At 47.2% G+C, this 15387-nt stretch overlaps 2 protein-coding genes across 3 annotated transcripts; both read right to left on the bottom strand.

The window, feature by feature from the left end:
• Positions 1 to 100: 100 nt before the first annotated feature.
• NDUFS7 (NADH:ubiquinone oxidoreductase core subunit S7) lies at positions 101 to 3850 on the bottom strand. Its single transcript, XM_080565848.1, has 8 exons — positions 3720 to 3850; positions 3374 to 3410; positions 2995 to 3063; positions 2452 to 2569; positions 1734 to 1913; positions 1603 to 1649; positions 679 to 767; positions 101 to 311 (listed from the first exon to the last, which is right to left on the bottom strand). Exons 1-8 carry the CDS (start codon positions 3733 to 3735, stop codon positions 214 to 216), a joined length of 654 nt encoding a protein of 217 aa, XP_080421974.1. The 5' UTR covers positions 3736 to 3850; the 3' UTR covers positions 101 to 213.
• Positions 3851 to 4910: 1060 nt separating this feature from the next.
• PWWP3A (PWWP domain containing 3A, DNA repair factor) lies at positions 4911 to 14409 on the bottom strand. Of its 2 annotated transcripts, none has more exons than XM_080565826.1 (14): positions 14278 to 14409; positions 13799 to 13894; positions 13272 to 13363; positions 12859 to 12929; positions 11436 to 12452; positions 11039 to 11161; positions 10508 to 10578; positions 9891 to 9967; positions 9361 to 9421; positions 8778 to 8853; positions 8606 to 8656; positions 7779 to 8209; positions 6989 to 7077; positions 4911 to 6754 (listed from the first exon to the last, which is right to left on the bottom strand). In XM_080565826.1, the coding sequence occupies exons 2-14, from the start codon at positions 13853 to 13855 to the stop codon at positions 6676 to 6678; spliced, it is 2295 nt and encodes a 764-aa protein (XP_080421952.1). In that variant the 5' UTR covers positions 13856 to 13894; positions 14278 to 14409; the 3' UTR covers positions 4911 to 6675. The 2 variants fall into 2 exon arrangements, with proteins under 2 accessions (XP_080421952.1, XP_080421951.1); XM_080565825.1 differs by having other exon boundaries at positions 14001 to 14293.
• Positions 14410 to 15387: the final 978 nt, after the last annotated feature.

Here is a 15387-nt window from a genome sequence, read left to right as displayed (position 1 = left end):
GGGAAGGCATTTCTCACTCAGGCAACTGCTTTTCGTAATTCAGTTTTCAAACAAGTTAATGCACTTTAGATAAGTGATACATTAAAGACAGAACAGCATCTTAACCACGTATTGTTTTATTGGAAGGCTTGTGACAATACCTGTTGTTTTGTGCGTAAGAAAGCAAGCAGGTGCCCCAGGTGGGCAGTGAGTGGGTAGGTCATAAATAAGAGGCTATTTCCTGTACCAGATCTGAATCTTCTTCTCTCGTTTGATTTTCTTCTGAAGCTGCAGGATTCCATACAGCAAAGCTTCTGCAGTAGGTGGGCAACCTGAGGGAAAAAGAAAGCCCGTGGGGCTGCCAGCTGTACTGAAATGTAGTCACCAGAAGGAGAACCGACAAAGCTACAGGTTTCACCCCAAAGCAGGCTGTGATTTCTCTCTGGCTTTGTGTATGTCACAGGCTGCAGAGTTCGTAAAAGCAAGAGGAATGCAGTTCTAAAGAAACTGATGCGACGGTCTGTTAAGTCCCACCGACCAGCAGGTCCTGCCTAAGAGCTCTCGCACCCCAAATCCCCGCCTGCACAGGCAGATGGCTCGCATTCTCCCACTGATTTTCAGACCCATTGCTCAAACTACAAATTAACTTCACTCCTGCTCTGAGTTAGTGCAGTGGCACGCAGAGGCTGCCTTTCCTACCTGGCACGTAGATGTCCACCGGTACAATGCGGTCGCACCCCCTCACCACCGAGTAGGAGTAGTGGTAGTAACCCCCGCCGTTGGCACAGCTGCAAGAGATGTCAGGGCTTTGTTAAATGCATGGTGAAACATTAGCAGGACGCAAAGGAAAACATTAACCTGGCGTCCAAGCTGCTGTGAGGCAAGAGGCCCACTGACAGTTACAGATTTTACAGTAATTGAATGCCAAGATTTGTACCGTGGCTGCTGAACGCAGAGCTGCGTCCTCTTTGTGAGCCCTGGCTGGAAGGCAGAGCCTACGCTCACAGCCACGTTTCAAGTTGAATCAAACCAAACTGAACCATTTTCACGGCTCTTAAAAAACAGATGTTCAGAGGGTCCTTCCCCACACTGCAACCCCCCCCCTTTTTTGCCGCATCCACAGCAAGTGTTTCTAGAACTCATCCTGTCCCCTCCGAGCCCTGGCAAAATGTCTGACCTCGACCTCAGGGGCACCAGGAGGTGAAGATGTCAGTTCCGCTAAGCCAACACCATGGCTTCATGGAGCCAGAGCTCCACAGACCTCATATTTTATGCTGCACAGCAGAAATATTTTGAAATATTTTTCGCTTTAGTCTAAATGCGAATTCTGAGACTCTGGAAGTACACAAGTCCCCAGACTCTGACAGCTGCAAAAAACAAAAAATCATCTTTCATTGGGAAGACTCCGCAGTTCACAGTGATCTGACAGTGGCTATTCTCCTCCTCCTAATCAAGTAGGAATCTTTATTTATTTTAATAACAAAGCCTCTTTGTCCTCTTTATAAAATTCAAAGAGTTGGAGATACAAACGAGGGTTGGGTTCCCCTCCGTCATCTCCCCGCTCGCGCAGACACCTGAATTCCCCCATCGCGTGTAAGACAACGGGGATGCCCTGGCACTTACCTCCCCATGGAGACCACGTAGCGAGGCTCTGGCATCTGGTCGTAGACCTGCAGAGCACAGACATTTCAGACCGCTTCCCACCTGCGCGCAGTGCACGCAGCTGCGCTTGAGGCATCCTCCACCGTCCGTACCTTTCGGAGAGCCGGAGCCATTTTGTTTGTCAGGGTGCCCGCCACGATCATGACATCAGCTTGCCGGGGACTGGCACGAAACACTACCCCGAAGCGGTCCATGTCATAGCGAGGAGCTGCCATGTGCATCATCTCCACGGCGCAGCACGCCAAGCCAAACGTCATCGGCCACAAGGAGCTCTGGAGCAGGAGAGACCTGGGTTACAGGGGGGAACGCTGAAAGCGGGAGCTGAAACCCCGTGCAGGTGACTCACAGAATGAAGGACTTTCAGAGTTAATTGGACAGAGAAGGAAACAGAACAAGAAGAGAAAGGTTTTAAGTTTGTTTTTTTTTTAGTCAAAGCATCATAAATGAAAGCAGTGTTCACCGTTAAACAGGAGAGCAAAACCCACAGCTTCTCCTCTGCATAGAGCGGCTGCTCATCACGAGGACTACACAAAACCAGAACGTGCCTTTTGCTTATTAACAACAGACAGCTCTGGTCAGACAGGCAGCCCACGCTGCTGCGCAGTGCCCTCTAAGCGCTTCTCTCCCGCACTGACACAGCACCCCAAATGTCAACCTCTGGCCGAGAAACCTGACTATTTTCCTGCGGAGCCTGAAGAATTTAGAACCTATTTTTACCCTTGGCAGATGGCACAAATCCATTTCCAGCCAGCACCTCGCAGCACTTGATACCATTTCTCCTTAGCAAGCACAAGAGTTTCAGCGACTCACCCTTCGTGCCCAGTTGATCAGGTCATCGAGTTTGGCGACAATATACTCCCCCCTGCTAGAGGGGACGTAGGACTTTTTCTGGACAACAGCTGAGCTCTTTTGCTGGACTTGGAGAGAACTAAAAGCAAACAGCGCAGTAGTGTCAGCCTGTGATTATTAAGTGTTGCTCTAGAATACAATACATAGACTCAAGGAGCTGTCAGCCCATAAAGAATCCACGGTGCATTGCTTACGGACAATCCCAAACCCTCTGCTACCACTGCAGACTGTTTACAGCAGTTCTTTTTCCCCCCTCTGTGGACACATGCGTCAGGACGAGGTCCTTTGTTCACCCTACTGAAACTACAGAGGGTGCCCGGCAGGCTCCTCTCCAGGGCTCGCAGACTGACAGCAGCCTGCCAGCCGATCCTGGGCCTTAAGAGTGAGGTGAGGAAAAGACTTTCAAGCATATGCAGGAAGAGCTACGGCAATCAACATTTCTTCCCTTCACAGCTGAGGGAGAAAGGACACAGCTGAGGAAGCCGCCTTGAAGCGCGGCGTTACCTGTCAGCATGGTCAGCTGCCGGTGTCTGATGGAGCAGCTGAGTGTGAACAGATGTCACAGCGCTGGGCCTGTAAAAAAAAATAAAAATAAATAAAATAAACACTGCAGCTCGCTGCCACACAGCCGCAAAGCCTCCCCTCCCTGCCCACGCGTCCCCTGCCACCCGCACCTCGGCCCTGCAGGGACAAACACCCCCGGGAAGCTGAGCAGCCCCTGATCGAGCGCTCTGACGAGAACCATGAAGAGAAAAGGGCCCAGTTTCAGCACCCAGCTCTCTAACCCCCCAGTGCCACAGCCCCCAGGTCTCCCCAGCCGGGACGGGGGACGCTGCAGGGCCCCCCAGCTCCCTGCCCTGAGCCCTCCGGCCCCGTCCCTCACCTCAGGGCCAGCACGCCGCGCCGAGCGAGGCCGAGACCTGCAACGAGAGCACGGGAGAAATCAGCCCCGGCCGAAGCCCGGTACCGGGGAAAAGCCCAAGCCCGGCTGGGAGCTCGATGAGGCCGGGAAGCCCTCAGAGCCCGGCCCGGGAGCCCTCAGAGCCCGGCCCGGGAGCCCTCAGAGCCCAGTCCCGGAGCTCCCCCAGCCCGGCCAGGGCCCAGCCGAGAGGCCCAGCGGCCTCCACCCGGTCCCGGTTCCCCCCTCGCTGCCCCGGTGCCTCCGCAGAGGGTCGGCTCCCGGCCTCGCCCCGCTCCCGCTGCCTCCCCCGTTCCCGTCCCCCGCTCACGGCCCAGCGCCGCCATCTCGCCCGCAGCCCTTCAGGCAACCTCTGGGCGCGGTGCCGCCCGCTAAGCCCTCCGGCCTCGGCCCGGTCCGCGCCTCACGGAGCCGGCCGGGAACTGGGAGCAAGGCGGCGGCGTTCCGCGGGGCGGCGGCGGTAAAACGTAGACGGGTAAATAAATAAATAAATAAATAAAAAGTTTATGGATCGGGGGGGGCGTCCCTGGGTGGGCTCGAACCACCAACCTTTCGGTTAACAGCCGAACGCGCTAACCGATTGCGCCACAGAGACCGCGCCGCCGCGCAGGCCGCTGTGGGCACCCAGAGGGGGTCCCGGGGGTGGGGGGGGCGGGGGGGGCGGCCCGGTTCGGCCGGTACCGGCCGAACCGGGCCGCCCCCCCCGCCCCCCCCACCCCCGGGACCCCCCCCCCGGTGCCCCCCCGACCCCCCCAGGTACCTGGCGGGGCGGTGGGGGGACGGCGCTGCCAGCGGCCGAAATAGCTCAGTTGGGAGAGCGTTAGACTGAAGATCTAAAGGTCCCTGGTTCGATCCCGGGTTTCGGCAGAAAGCTTATTTTTGGGGGGGCAGAATTTTATGTTTTGCTTTCCCCGCATTCGTGCAGCGAGAGAAAACCTCAAGGTCAACTAACCCGAGGGTTAACTAGCCCTTAAGCACAGCTTTGTCCCCAAAGCCACCCTAGCTCGCAGGACAGCCCCGCCCCAGGCAGCCTCCACGTCCCCGCTGCTGCACCCGCAGAGGTTCAAGGGTTTGGTAAATGCATCACGCCACAAAGCTTCCTCCTCGGGAAGATCCCAGAGCAGCTGGAATTATCGCAGCGAGTGTTAAACGGCTGCAGTTCAGTTGAAGGAAAGCCAGAGCAGTTGCAGGTATCACAGCTGCAGGTCAGGTGAAGGAAACCACATCCACCACACAGAAACCCTTAACATGCACCCTTAACACCTTGTTAGGGATAACATGCGAATGCTTTAAATAAAGCACAATACTAGAAAAGAGTAAGTTTGCTTTCTTCTGCGTGCTGCTTAACGACATGAAACTGATAGCTGTAGCACCAGGTTTCCGTAAATCTGATATTCAGAAACCATCCTCACCTAGCACGTAGTTTCAGGGAGAAGCCTGCACGCACTTACCACCCCAGCTTAAAATTGGTTTGAAATAAATGAACACATTCAAGCAAGAGTATTATGAAACTAATGAGGATTCACTTCTTTATTCCACCACTGTTAATTAAGACCACATAATACTGTACATTGCAAGAGTGAATTTGGTCTCAACCTATGAATAGTTAGAGTAGTATAAGCAATGCCAAGACGTTAAGTGTTCTTAAAGATGTAAACATTTTAAAGTGCTTAAACTCTACGGACACTGCTAGCTGTCCTGTCCTTCAGAAGGATGCAATTTGATTTGACACAGACAAGTTCTCATTTTAAACATCCTGCTAAGATTGAGATGGATGTTACGAAAAGTGAAGATTTGGGTAAAGGTAAGGGGGGGGCAGAAGTTTATTTCTGTGCAGCGGTTTGAAAAAGGATCTTAACAGTACTTTGGGGATGTTACAGAGAAGAAGGAACCTGAGGCCACTTTGATTTCTTTGAACCTCCAACAAACAGCGCCTGCAGGATGGGTAGTTGCAGCAGCATTTTTTTTTTCCTGGGGAAGAAGCTCATGCAGCCCGAAGCAGCTGTACACGACAACTCCGCTCGCAGGTATCACCCACCTCTGGAGTTAGTTCTGTAACTGCTTTGGGCTATCACATGTACAAAAGATGCATTACCCCCATCACAAGTTCTAATGGAAACTGAAATAAAGCCCATCTCAGTATTTATTACATGATTTCAGTACTTGCGAATGTCACTTTGCTATGCAAACACAAGGATTGCAAGTGCACATTCAGTCTCAGGGTACCATGTAATTAAAAGTAATTAAAATATATTCAGATAATTACTGTGGCCAGAGTATATATCATTATCTAATTTCACATTTAAATTCCCGTTTAATTTCAAACCACCTTTTTTTTTTACTGGACAAGTATATCACCCTTTGACTGTAATACACAAAAATAACGATCACTGAGCTTCCATCACTAAACAGTTATCAATTATGCTAAAGGTCTGTCAGAATTTCAGCAAAAGCTGAGGGAGGTAACAACACTTGATTAAACTTGATATTTAAATCAGATAAAAACAGTTAAAAGTGTTCCTGAAAAAATCACTGACAATCAAACGCTTTTAAAATAGCATTCAAAATAGGTTCACTTTTAGAAAAATGGAAAAGCAAAGGCTTTTTCTTTTCAAACAAACACTGGATTCCTTTTCTGCTGAACGTTGCGGTCGTTCTATCAACAGGAACAAAGCCATTGTGAATTGGATTGCACGAGTAGGTACCAATTTTATTTCCCACACCTTTAAGACAAAAGAAAAAAACTGTCCAAAACACTTTTGGGCAGAAAACCTGTGCATATTCAGGTAGCAGCAAAGTCACCAGGCAATAATACAAGGCTACATAAATTATCAGTACATATTCTTCCGAGGACAATAGCCCTTCCTTTGTCAGAAATTTGGTCAGTAATTCACACAAGACTTAAAAAGAGCTGCATGGAGCAGCTCTCTAAAACACTTGCTGTGTTCCTGTAAATCCCACGTTAAGTGCACTGGCTGGATGAGGCCAGATTGGCAGCACAGCTGCAGGATTACTGCAGTTCGCATCACCTCTTGCAGGCAGTTCAACACGGCGGGACAAAGGGAAGCAGGGCACAGCTCCAGTACACAGAGGCGGCAGCAAGGACTGAAGATACAACCATATCTGACAGTAATGCAGCATTGTAACGATCACATCTTAAAGATATCTACATAGATTTTAAAAAGCAAGAATGATTTTAATACAAATAATCACTTCTCCAATATATACAGTGCCAGTGCAACACGTGAAAGTCTGTACCACCCTTTTTATAGGCTGTCTGCAGATTCCAATTCTGTCTTCAACTTTTTTCTTTCCAGAATTTCTTCATCAAATTTCTCTCTCTCCCTGAAAAGAAATACATTAAAGTTCTGCTGCAAAAACAATCTGAGTGCGTTAAAAATTTTGCAGCTTTTAGTTACAGTAACTCTGTAAGAATGTTTCCCATGTTTAATCACTTTATTATTTAAACAAGAAAGCTTGCCTTACAGAAGGAAGGCTATTGAACTCTTTATTACTCACACTTTTTCACATAAACAGTAAACTAATAAGGAAAACTCAGAGAAAATGCTAAGAAGATACCTTTTGCTCACAGACGGTCCTTTTATGTATTTCTCTTCTGCTTTTTTGTAGTCTATGTCGTCCACAGCAGAAATCGCATAGATGATTGCCTATAAAAAAATATTTAGCTCATTTATGCTGGCAAAACAAAAACTAAATTACAAAATTACAACCACTGATTTGTCTCAGTAGATGAGCACATTTTTGGAATAAGATTTCCCTAATCACTTTGGAAACTTGGGTGGAACTGCTCATTGTGTACCCAAGCCTGTTAAATAATACAAACTTGTCCTTTAGCAGGCTGAGGAGATTTCTGTAACCAAAATAAGACATTCTTAACAGCAATTTTGTTTCTACAGAAGAGAGATATTCTTACTAGTATCTTTCCCAGGAAAGTTCCAACTAAAACAGTAAGTATCTAAAACTATAACTGAAAGCAAAATAATCCTTCCTGCCAGCAATCCTACCACCAGGAAAAGCCCAGCTACCTTGCCAAAAGGAAAAAAACTCTGTAGAGTTAGAGAAATAAATCAAAATATACCAAATGGCAACCATTTGCCGTTAAAAACATTGTAACATGTAAAGCTTCTACATTCTGCACTAGTGGCTTAAAATCAGCATTTGGAATTACCCTGATCCGTATCTCACCCACAACCCAGTAGGTACCAACAGGACATGTGCAGTGAATACTGGGCCTTACTTATTAATTTTCTCCAACATATAAGCACATTTGTCAATAGTCAGTAAACTCAAGTCACATAACTCATGTTATTTAAACATCAACTTTACTCAGTGTTTAATGTTTACTTACTTCAGGCAAAAGAACATCTGAAATAAATTTTATTCTATCTCCATTTATTTGATGGAGATTTTCAGTGTCTATTTCATGATATACTTCCTTCAGGTAGTTTACTACTAGGTCCAATTGTTCTTCATCCTCTAAATAAGTTTCAATGCAGGTCACATACTGACTTGAATTCAGGAATTCCTTCATCCACCGAGACTGTTTTCTGCTTTTCAAAATAGCCAAGAGATGCTCTTCTGCCCCCTTAGTCTTCACTATGAACTCCACTATCTTTTTATTTGCTTTATCTCTGGCGGCCCTTGTTCTGTCAGGAAGAAGTTTCTTAGAAGGCTTCTGAGGTGAAGTTTCTGATAAAGACTCTTCGAGATTTTCTTCTGCTATGTTTGGAAATGTCATTTGGACTAAACCTTGATAACACTGCTTTCTAACTGGATAGCCTGAAAAAGAAAAAGCCACAATCATTCACACTCAGTTATATAAAATAAGAGGCTTTCTTGTATACATACTTTCACACGCAAAGTAAGTTTTTTTGGTAGTTTTCTTTTCCTTTCTCCCCTACCAAGGAAGGAAAAAGAAAAAAAACAAAAAAAGGAATTGAACCTGACATGAGCTCTGAAACAACCTTGCTACAATCTGAAATAACTAACTCAATTGTTTTTAACAATTGATATTTATCTTTTGTTGTAGGACTGAAAATCTTATAGCATATTGGCACGTAATAATTTTATCAAACCCTACCAGGTTTGATGCTTAACAACACACATTACTAAACATTACAGCTAAACTTCTGTTAGAAGAGGAATACAGAAGAATCTCATCATGAATTCACTTACTGATATCATCAGCAAAATATTCCAAGAAGGATCCCGTAAAAGAATGACAACCTAAAGAGCCCAAAACAGGGTTATTGATCAGTTAAGCCTACAAAACAAAACCGACAGCCTTAGCATTATCATTTTTTCAGTGATCTACATCAGAATGGATGACATCAACTCATATCCTTACCTACTCTAATTCGATAATCAGAGATCAATTGAATACACCACTCAATTTCTTGGCGATGTTCTTCTTTGGCTTGGTCCTGTAAAACAATGGCCATTTCCAGTTCAAGAAAAGAATAGCCTTATGAAGCTTTTAGGTCTAGGACCAGTAAGCAAAAATGCCTAACAGTAACACACCAAAAAAATGCTTGCAGTTTCCTGCATTCTCTTGAATTTAATTTCTGTAATTACCGTTACGCACCATGAGAGTGGCTTTGTTGTATGTAGAAAACCCACAAGTGAAAATGCAGTTAGAGTCCTAAGCAACTGGCCGCCTTCCACATGCACTTGTTCTTAGCAGCATTCTTGGCCTCATCAAGGAGGAGAAATGCATCAGGAGGATCCCATTCCCATATTCTTCTCCATTTTGTGCAGTACAAATTATATTTAATTATTCTGTTTAGTAGGTGAGCATCTCTCAGAGAACAGTGAGCAAACAGACCGGTCAGCTGCAACACTCCTCCAGCAGGGTAAGCTATACATTGCATTAAAATACTTTTTCCAATGTTTGTATACATTTGTAATTGCATGTTACTGGCAACACTTACAATGAGGTCCTGCTTTTCTTCACAATCAAAGTGCTTCAGACTCTTAAGAGATACTGAGAAGCTTGATGAGAAAAAGACAGGGAAGAGAGGCAATTAGGTTGCGCAGCTGTTTTTTCATTGTGATTCTACACCTCCCCCAAAACTAGGTTTCATAAGGAATTCAGTAAATAGGCTTTACTAGTTCTCGATTTTATAACAAGCTAAAACTGAGGAATTTTTAAAATTTAAAGCAAATGCAAAGGCAGACTGATGGCTGCAGGAAGCTTACCCCAGACATGAAAAAACAATACCTAGGTCCTCAGCCTTTTATGCTTTTTACTCCTCACATAATCACCAACTGTTAGCATGCCTCAGTTGACAGCATGGTAAAACAAGTAGCCCACACCTGCAAATCCTCACTTTACTTGGTCACTCCCTTTGAGATCAAGGTTAGAACTAACAGATTGTAATTGCCCTGTAACAGGAGAAGAGTTCAGGAGACTGCCTAACAGAAACCCAGAGTTCAGCACCCGATCAGAATGCATAGTTACCCTTTTTTCTTGTCATTTACATTCCCTTCTATGAACAGCACATTTGCCTTTCTGTGTTTCCGCTTCACTTTTCTTACCTGTTAAAAGGATAAAGTTTCGTTAGCATCCTAGAGCTCTAATACCCTTACGAAGCATGAACATTTTCATCAGTGTTACTGAACTCACCCCACACTTAGAGCAACCTCACATAAATATGAAAAATGGCAAGAAAAGCAAAGGAACCAAATGGAGCATTTTTGTCAGTGTGCAAGAACCCATCCCTTTTCCACTTTTTTTGAGAGTAGGGTACAACCACACTAATTAATGATATGGGATACAAAAGCTAAGTAGGAAACCTCTGCACAAATATAAAGATGTGAACTGGCCACATTTCATTTTTTTGACCTGCTTTTATCATACATAAGTTTACTTCTGTTACTATCCTTGGTTTTGCTTCAGTTTCTGATTTAGAAAACAAGCACATCTGAAGTTAGGAACACCTCTAGAAGAGATCTTTAATATTTCCAACTCCACACCAGTCAAGAAGGGCAAGAGAAAATCAAGTTCGGTAAGTTGCTCCTCCTCAGACCCCTGGCAATAATCACTCTCAGATAAAGTGGCGAGCTGTTCTTACTTACCACTGCTGGCCAATAAGGATACCTTTGCCATTTGCACCAGACCAAAATCCCTTCCTCAATCAATTGTGGCTCTACGATGAGAAAATACAGTTTATTTTCTTAGAAAGAAACACAGACAAGGCAGTTAACTCACCCCACCTCGTTAGCCTCCTTTCACGCAGTAGATACTCAAGGAGTTCTGCTTCTGTGTTTTTACAGATTTCAACCAAAGTGGCAACCCCTCACCTGCACGCCCTCAACACCTCATCCCAGCCCAAACACAGCACAGGCAGTTCTGAATATAAGAACTTTGAAGTTTCAGACCCAGTTTCACAATGTGTTGCAATTTATTCTGTTCCTGAAAGCCTTTCTGGGGCACCCAAGAAAGGCATTTTAATCCAAGCCTGAACAAATTTGGATTCATTTTCTGAAAACATTAGGTTTCATTAACAGGAATTGCCATAACCTGGTCAGCAAGGCAGAATTGCACACTCTAAAAAGGCACACCAATCTTGAGTGATTAAGGTTCAAGCAGACAAACTCATGCCTCACCTTGACGAGATAGAATACTAGGGAGTTCTTCATCCTCCTCCTCATCTTCATCTACCAGAGTTGAGAGGTGAGAGAGATTCTCTGTGAAAGAGATCTCTGAAGGCAGATCAGAAGATTCCAGTCCTGCCAACAGCGACAAACACCAGCATTCAGAAACACAGCACAGTGATTAGCTGTGTTAGTAGCGATCACTTTCAGACCAGGTGAAATACACAAACGTAGAAAGCCATAGTGATTCACATTGCCCTCTAACAAGAGTTCAGGAGACTGCCTAACAGAAACCCAAAGTTCAGCACACCTCCCCCCTCAAAACACTATGACATTCTCAAAAAGATGAAAAACAGTGCTCAAGAATCAAAAGGAATGAAGTTTTCCCTGCCCTAAGCAACATACCCACCTTCATCTTCCTTGAAGTCAGACAGCTGAAACTCCTTTACTTTACTCGCAGGCACACGTGGAGTATCCTTGCTTTCCTCCTCTTCAGGCTGGGAGAGGAAACCATCAGAAAGCTTTCCACGGTGAGAAGGCCTGGCTGAAGGCTCAGGGCCATTTCTGCATTTCCTTTTTCTGTTCGAGGACACGGGTGCACTGGTCTCTTGTTCTTTTAGTTGTTTCGAACTCGCCGTTTTTTTTCCCCCACCCAATTGCTTTACTAGATTTTTGCTCTCATTTCTGATGTTCTTCTCCAAGTCAGAGGCACTTTTACAAGATAAATCCAGTAACACCCTTTTAGGTTGACACCTACTGTTTGTCCTGCCTCTGACATTTGCCACTGTGTAAGACTTACAGGTCACAGGCAGAGAAGTGTCCTCAGCAAGAGGCTGTGCTTGAACTTTGAGGAGGTTATTTGGAAGTCGGACAGGTGATCCTGCACCAGGTCTTCTTTGTCCTTGCTTACTTTTTTCCTCCTTTGGCTTAAGCACAAGTTTATTTTCTGTTTGGGACTTTGTTGACAAACTGGATTTAGCTTTTTTCTGTCTCGATAGTGATTGTGATTCTGGCATTGTGCAATTTTGACCATTTGAGTTTGATGTATTATACAAGTCCCCAGCCCTACGTTTTGAAGGCTTTGTTCCATTTTCATTTGCTTTAGCCCTCTTCTCCAAAACAAAACATTTCTGGTTTTGTTTTCTTATATCAGTCTTTAGGTTGGGGCTATTTTTTCTCTCTGTTTTCTTCTTGGGAGTCTCAGGCTCCAACTTTTCTTTAAGGTTGGAGAGTGACCGACAGCTATGTAAGGGGGTAGATGAGAGAGATCCCCTATTATTCGCCTGCGATAACCGAGGACTCACTCCCTCTTTTAACTGTGGCACTTGTCTGGCTGATGCATTTTCACTCAAAAAATCCAGAGCAGTTCTAAGAGCACAGCGATATTTCAGTTCATCCACAACTTCACTCGCATTTGTCTTTTCACCTGTCGGAGAATATGCAATACAATAACCTTTCTTTGTATACGATACTTTAAAAGCGTATTTACGGTTTCTTTTGTCTAAGACTTATGTCATCCATGATTTTTGAGGTAAAGTATAAAACACACACAGCGCAAGCTGCCAATAGCTTTTTTTTTTTAAATTGACGCAAATACACACAAGTTTTTTCACTATTTCTTCCAACGTTAAACACAGTGGAAGAGTCAAATTAGCCTTGATAACATTTGGCCCGTTTTCAAGCTTTATGGATTGAATGGAGAGAGGGGAAAAGAAACGCAAAAAGACACCTCAGGAAACACAAGTACGTAACGACCATCCACCAGCTTGAAGTTGTGCATGTGTTTCATATTCAGACAGTACAAGGCAGAAAGTGTTTTGAAATATCCTCACCTAAGTTAGAGGCAATATCTTCTATACCTTCCTCGCTCAGTGGAACTGTATCTGCAGAGCTCACACTAACCCTGAAAATGCAACAAAGTTGATTGAAACCGTCAGGACATTAACCATTACTAACAGCATGGCAACACCCTCATCTGGCAACAAACTTGTACTGTTTCCTCCCACAGCCCTGTAACATTTTAGGAGAAATTTAAAGAAAATCTAAAGAATCCTTGAGCTAACAGCGTGTTGTTTATAGATGTCCCATGAGACAAGCACACAGCCACCTAGCTAAGCAGCAGCGGGTTAGTCACCTAATCACTTTGTGAGCCAATGACTCATTCCACACATCGTCACATAACGGGATTACTTTTTTTCTTACAAAATCAGAGCGCGAACACAAAACAGTAACAAATATACTTTACTTTTCTTTTAAGCCAAGTATTTCAACTTCCAAAGAAGCCTCCTCTGCATTAGCGATGGATGATTTTCCAACATCTCCACTTTTGCACAAAACCTACATTAAAAGAGAAAAACACACGTTAACAATTCTCAAGCGCGTCTGTAGGACAGGCAGGACTTCAAGATATTTTCAGCACAAACAGCAAACAGAACAAACAGCACAGAACAGACTGACTTGGCATGGCAACTGGCTGCAGTATCAGCTTCTCTACAGGTTAATGCTTTTTTTTTTTTAAGAACATACATACGTGTTTACTTGGAGCAATTGCTTTCGGACAACTACCTACAACTATGTCTATCACCTGGGTAGTTCACTTAAGCTATTAGCGCTAACTGGGTAGCTATATCAGCACAACTGGCACCTTTGTCTCAGCTTACATACAAAGCAGCAGCAGATTAGCAGCTGCTCAGAAGCGCACATCTTCTGTTACCGTCCCACATTTCTAGGCTAAATCCACAAAACTTTTCCTTATCTGTCCATCCGCTTTACCTTCGCAGGCCACAAACGCTTCCTCCACTTGCAAAGCACATACTCCGGGTCTGCCATGACCACGTTTCATGTAGGAAAGGAAAACCCCGGAGCGCTCTGAAGGAAAAGAAAAGAAGAGTTTCTCAAAGTTTTTAACGAAACGCAGGGCTTCGCTAGAACACGACCGGGCGTCGCTTTAACTTCGGGGTCACAGGTCTCGTACCAGCTTCCCGAGGACCCCCACGAGCCGAGTGAGGCGCTAACACCGGGCAGGCCCCGGCCGAGCCCCTCCCGACTCCGACTCTCACCGACGGGCCCTGGGCGGGCCCGGGACAGGCCCTGGGGCCCCCGCGCTGTGAGGGGGGGGGGGGCAGGAGGGGAGGGAGCGGCCCCCGCCCTATCCCGCAGGAGGGGCCGTGAGGGGCCGGGACTCCCCCCCCCCGGCGACCCCTGCCTCAGCCCCACGGCGGCCCCGGTCCGGGCCCCCGTCTCCCCCTTACCAGGCCGCCCGCGCCGCGCCGCTCTGGGCATGCGCCGCCATCCCCCTGGCAACGCCCCGACCAACCCGCAACGCCTCCTCTCAGCGCTCTGCCTTCCAGCCGCCAAAACACGGCTCCGGCCTCCGCTCCTCAACCAATCAGAGCGCCTTATTCTCTGCTTGCCCCGCCCTCCCCTTCTCCTATTGGAAGACGCGAGGCGCGCCCCGCCCCCCAGCGCAGCGCCCAACCCGCCGTTCCCTGGGGCGGTGGCGTCGCGGGGGCGCTGGGGGGGGGGGGAGAGCGCGTTACCATGACAACAGGAGGGGGCCTAGGCCTAAGGCCTAGGCCCAGGCCTCAGGGGAGGCCTTAGGGCCGCAGGGGGGCTGGGGCTGGGACACGGGGCCCGGGGGGGGCGATGGGGGCCTCGCCTCCGGGCCTGCCCCGAGCATGGCGGCGGCAGAGCACAGCTTGGGCCCTGGTCCCTCACCAAGGGACAGAATGGCGAAGGGTCACGCCAAGGCGAGGGCAGGCGGCGCTCCTCCCTCAGCACAGCCGTGGCGCCTGGCTTCAACGCGCTCCGACCCCCAAGGCTTCAGTGCCCGAGTGCCCCGGAGCTGCGGCTTCACGGTGTTAGCCTTACTGACTCGTCGGCTTCGAGCTGCCCGCAGCCCTCCGGGGCTCCTGCCGTGCCCCCCGGGGCTCCTGCCGTGCCCCCTCGTCCTCCCCCGCTTGTCAGCAGAGCCCACGTAGCGTGCTGGCGGCGTGCCCCGCGGTGCAGCGGCAGCCCGAGCTGCGCTACGCAGGGAATGCGGCAGGGGCTCCGCAGCCCAGCGCCCAGCACGGCACTGCCGCTCAGAGCAGCTCTTTCTAATTTGGCGTAACGAGGGCGTTGTAATTGCCGTGGGTTAAATTACTGCGCGCGTCTGGCTGGCCGCGTGCAACAGAAACCCTGCTCGAAAGGTCTTCCTATTTATGCTAGGAGACAAAACACGCTAAAAAGATCTTTCAGTCTGCGGTGCTTAGACGACAGAAAATGCCGAAAGCCCGGATAAATCGACAGATACGCAGAGCATTAAGTTATGCAGCCTGGAAAGAGGTTGTCATATGAAAATGGGTTCAGAACTCAGGACA

Source organism: Anser brachyrhynchus (genome assembly GCF_964034855.1).
Source record: "Anser brachyrhynchus genome assembly, chromosome: 23".
NCBI lineage: Eukaryota > Metazoa > Chordata > Aves > Anseriformes > Anatidae > Anser > Anser brachyrhynchus.
Note: the sequence above shows the minus strand (reverse complement) of the source record. Positions and strands in the feature narration are given on the sequence as shown.

Bases quoted from the DNA above. Each gene is read 5' to 3' on its own strand.
- NDUFS7 (XM_080565848.1), bottom strand. The intron at 2,570-2,994 runs GTAACGCCGCGC...GTTTGCTTTTAG, and splicing joins GCAGCTGACCATGCTGACAG to TTCTCTCCAAGTCCAGCAAA. The intron at 1,650-1,733 runs GTACGGACGGTG...TGTGCTCTGCAG, and splicing joins TGGCTCCGGCTCTCCGAAAG to GTCTACGACCAGATGCCAGA.
- PWWP3A (XM_080565826.1), bottom strand. From the start codon at position 13,855: ATGGCAGACCCGGAGTATGTGCTTTGCAAGTGGAGGAAGCGTTTGTGG. The intron at 8,854-9,360 runs GTAAGTGTTGCC...ATTGTTTTACAG, and splicing joins AAGAAAAGCAGGACCTCATT to GACCAAGCCAAAGAAGAACA. The intron at 7,078-7,778 runs GTAAGTAAACAT...ATTTTTTTATAG, and splicing joins CAGATGTTCTTTTGCCTGAA to GCAATCATCTATGCGATTTC.